This window comes from Sinocyclocheilus rhinocerous, unplaced genomic scaffold (genome assembly GCF_001515625.1).
Source record: "Sinocyclocheilus rhinocerous isolate Xijiao unplaced genomic scaffold, SAMN03320098_v1.1 scaffold1069, whole genome shotgun sequence".
NCBI lineage: Eukaryota > Metazoa > Chordata > Actinopteri > Cypriniformes > Cyprinidae > Sinocyclocheilus > Sinocyclocheilus rhinocerous.
This window is the reverse complement of record NW_015635541.1, coordinates 1,815,665-1,819,911: the sequence shown is the minus strand read 5'-3', so window position 1 is coordinate 1,819,911 and position 4,247 is coordinate 1,815,665. Positions and strand designations below refer to the sequence as shown.

At 35.4% G+C, this 4,247-nt stretch overlaps 1 protein-coding gene across 1 annotated transcript in view; it reads left to right on the top strand.

Annotated features, from left to right (window-relative positions):
• Window positions 1-4,247, top strand: part of LOC107747287 (collagen alpha-1(XIX) chain-like) — a 140,059-nt gene that overhangs the window by 118,616 nt on the left and 17,196 nt on the right. Inside the window, exons 42-45 of the mRNA XM_016561756.1 lie at window positions 920-973; window positions 1,783-1,827; window positions 2,829-2,873; window positions 3,755-3,817. Of these exons, the coding sequence (XP_016417242.1) occupies window positions 920-973; window positions 1,783-1,827; window positions 2,829-2,873; window positions 3,755-3,817 (207 nt within the window). The remainder of the gene's footprint in view (window positions 1-919; window positions 974-1,782; window positions 1,828-2,828; window positions 2,874-3,754; window positions 3,818-4,247) is intronic.

Sequence of the window (4,247 nt, the reverse complement as noted above, 5' to 3'; positions counted from 1 at the left end):
CATTTAAACTATAACTGAATGTATTTAAAGAAAGAGCAACTTGCTCAGTAAACCATTTAAAAAAAAAAAAAAAGTTTAGTTTCCCCCCCTGCTGTACCGAAATCATACCGAACCGTGACGTTAAAACCGAGGTACGTACCGAACTGTCATATCTGTGTACCGTTACACCCCTACTATCTATAGATATATTTTTAATGTCTGTAAGACAAAGATATACTCGGAGTTTCACGCTCAAGTTTACAGACCGAGACGGCAGAAAGCGCATCATGTTGCTTTCATTAAGAAATCATCAGAAATTATATATCAATTGAAAACTTTAAATCTCAAAATTCATCCTTTGAAACCCATTTTAAAATCAAACATTGCATTACCATGAAAATGGTACATCAATATCATGTTACAAAATGTTTTCGTTCATGAATTATAAAAATTTAAGTTTGGATCGTGCACTTTCATGTCTGTTCAAAAATGTGAGTGACAGTTAAGGGGTTTTAAATTAGCTTTAGTAAAGCAATTCATTTTATTCTAAATTGTAATGCTATTAAACATAAATACATTTGTGATGTTGAAAATGACACTGTGGTGAACCATTTTCATTACTTTTCCAAGAGTCCTGAGGGCTAAAATAGTGTTTTTAATTGTTTTTGTTATTAGTTTTTTTGTAATTGTGCCAATATTGACACAGTTTGAAAGTCGTTTACTCAAAATCACCATTTGTGCATTTCTCTTTAAACAACTTGACACCCAATAATGACTTCCAATCCAAAATTCTTCAGTTTTCATTAGAGAAAAAAAGGTTATTAGTTTTCAGAAAAAATGTAGTGAAGTTAGTTGCATTGTCACTTTTACTTTGTCACTCCCCACACAGACTTTCACGAAGGTGTCCGTGCTGAGTTGGAATGTGTTTCCTTTATTCCAGGGTGAGCCGGGGCTGATGGGATTACCAGGTCTAGAGGGGCTGCCGGGTGCTAAGGTAAGCGCATTTGAATGAATCGTGTCACTGGACGCTCTCTCACCCTGTCTGAGTGTCCCAGATTACACACAGCTTTCAACAGCTCAACCAGCCGTTCCACTCTGTACCTTCACGATTTGACATGACATTGCAGTTTTGGCGTGTGTGTGTGTGTGTGTGTGTGTGTGTGTGTGTGACAGACAGAGAGATGGAGGATAGTGCACAGACATTCATAATTGATTCAAACATTGTTAGTATTCTAATTTCACCGCAGTGCTTAGTCAAAGCACTCGAGAATTCAACAGAAAGACCATGAATACAAGAATACTAGAGAGGGTAGAAATAATAGGCTTCATTAAATCGAGCCCACAGAATGGTCCAGACCCCCCCCGACTGCACGTATCAGAGCGCTGGTGCATGGAGACTCTCTTTCGTCTGTCTGCCAGAGCAGCTTCCTCCTTTGAGCGGCATCAAACTCGCCCACTCTTCCCAGAAAGGACTTGTCAAGATGTAGTCGCAGCATTTTGCGCGCTCGCCGACTCCACAACAGCCACGAGGCTGCCTGATCTCAAGCTGTTTATTTGCATGCTGTGCCCCAAAACTTAAAAGCAGCTCATTAATTCCTAAAGCCAGCAGAGCGCATATGGAGGAAAGAGAGCAGCTCTCACACACACACACACACAGAGATACTCAAAGATTTTGGAGGACTTGTCAAGCACAGTTGGTTTTGAGAACAGAAAGAAAAACAATCATTGTGTTTTTCTGACATGTTCTCAGGCGGTTTTGCAGTAGATTCGTCGTCTTACATGTGTGTGTTTGTGTGTTTGAAGGGTGATCCTGGCCTACATGGTCCACCTGGTGTTCCTGGTCCTACTGTAAGTTATTCTGTTGTTATTTTCCTGCTTTCAAATTACTGTACTACACATACAACTATTTATTATTTAGGAAATAAGCTACAAGCAATAAGATAGTTAATAAGTAAATGGCACAATACAGAGCCTGCAACCCCTTCAGAATTCACTATTGTCAGTTTTCACAATATTAATGGCAAAAATGTTAATGAAAACACTATTTTGTTAAGTAAATTCAAGAAGTGCCATCCTTCTCATAGAATAAGGATTTTTAGTTGGGTGTGCGTCAATTATGGTTTGAAGTTTTTGTGAATAAGTGAAAATATGATTAAAAATAAGCAGAATACATTAAGATAACTTGCATAGCTAAAGGTGGTAAATGTTTTATTGTAAAATTAAAGTTTAACCCATCGACCAATGTTGAATATTGTTCATACTTGTTTCCCATATTTTTATATTGAGTTTTATATTAATTATTCAATAAATACTAATAATTTAATAATACTATTAAATGTAAGCTTTAGCCAATCTCAAAGTAAATGTCCAATTTCCATTCTATACATTATACTTTTTTGATGCCAAAATTCGCTTGTAGCATTTGAAGTATTTTTAATTAATTTTATTCTTTATTTATTTACTATTTTATAGTAATTTATTTTCTAGTGTTTTATGTATTTTCCAGTGTTTATTTTCTAGTGTTTAATTTTATTTAGAATAAAGTTCAACCCTATATTATAAGCTAGAAGATATACTTCTGTCTCTGACATGTACAATACTGGACTGTAAAATACTTATTTTTAGTTGTGTTGGATAAGCATATTTAATGCAACTGTTCCTATGGGATTTTCTTACATTGAAGCTGTGACGGTTTAGTGGTCTGTCACAAGCTAAAGGTTTCATATCATGTATGAATTTTTAGATAAAAGTAGTGGATGTTTTAGCCATGTTCTCAGCCTACATGTGGTTTAGATGGACACCAGGTTTGAGGTCTAACTCTTTCTCCTTGTCGTTTCTGTAACTGATAGGGAAAGCCTGCTCCGCGTGGAGAGCCAGGGATCCCTGGAGAGCCGGTGAGATTTGCTTTGTTGCTTGTTAGCAGCTGTCAGTCATACGGCAGGTTTTGGCAACAGAATGATGATGTCCCATTTTCCCTCTTTTGTCTTTCCACACAGGGAGAACGAGGGCCTGTGGGAGAGACTGGCTTATAAATACATTTAATATATAAACATAACATATTATATATATATATATACATACATAATAAATATACACAGTACACACACACATATTATGTACACAAACTTTTATTTTGGATGCAATTAATCACAATTAATCGTTGCCCAGCACTATTTATAATTATTATTAGTAGTAGTATTGTTTGTTATTAATATTAATATTAATAAATGATACTTATAATTACAAATGATTCCAAATAATTAAAATAATTTATGATATTATGATATATATAAACCTAAAGAGAATATAACTATATGTAATTGTTTTTTGTTTTTTTGGTCAAAAACTGAGGCTGTCAATATAATAGTATAACTGCGATTGGACTGTAAAATACTTATTTTTAGTTGTGTTGGATAAGCATATTTAATGCAACTGTTCCTATGGGATTTTCTTACATTGAAGCTGTGACGGTTTAGTGGTCTGTCACAAGCTAAAGGTTTCATATCATGTATGAATTTTTAGATAAAAGTAGTGGATGTTTTAGCCATGTTCTCAGCCTACATGTGGTTTAGATGGACACCAGGTTTGAGGTCTAACTCTTTCTCCTTGTCGTTTCTGTAACTGATAGGGAAAGCCTGCTCCGCGTGGAGAGCCAGGGATCCCTGGAGAGCCGGTGAGATTTGCTTTGTTGCTTGTTAGCAGCTGTCAGTCATACGGCAGGTTTTGGCAACAGAATGATGATGTCCCATTTTCCCTCTTTTGTCTTTCCACACAGGGAGAACGAGGGCCTGTGGGAGAGACTGGCTTCCCTGGACCTGAAGGGCCTCCTGGATCCCCTGTGAGCAATCGTAGCATTCATTACACCTGTAATCTGCAGTGTGCACTAATGAACACCTGCGTGTAAACTGCAGCAGGGCTTTTCAGATGTCTTTATGATAGGACCCACAAATATCAGAATCTTCTTGTGAGGGACATCTTAAAAAATATATAAAAGCCTCTCTAAATTGGCATGCTTCTGTATATTTTCATAGACCAATATATACTATGTGAGGAAAAATTATATTTAATAATAATAATAATAATATTTATTATTTATATTTTAAGAATTATATTTATTATTTACTTAATATTTGCACATTTGTTATTGAAATATATTATGAAAATATAGTTATTTATAATTAGCGCTGGGAAACGATTAATCACGATTAATCTCATCCAAAATAAAAGTTTTTGTGTACATAATATGTGTGTGTACTGTGTAGGTTTAT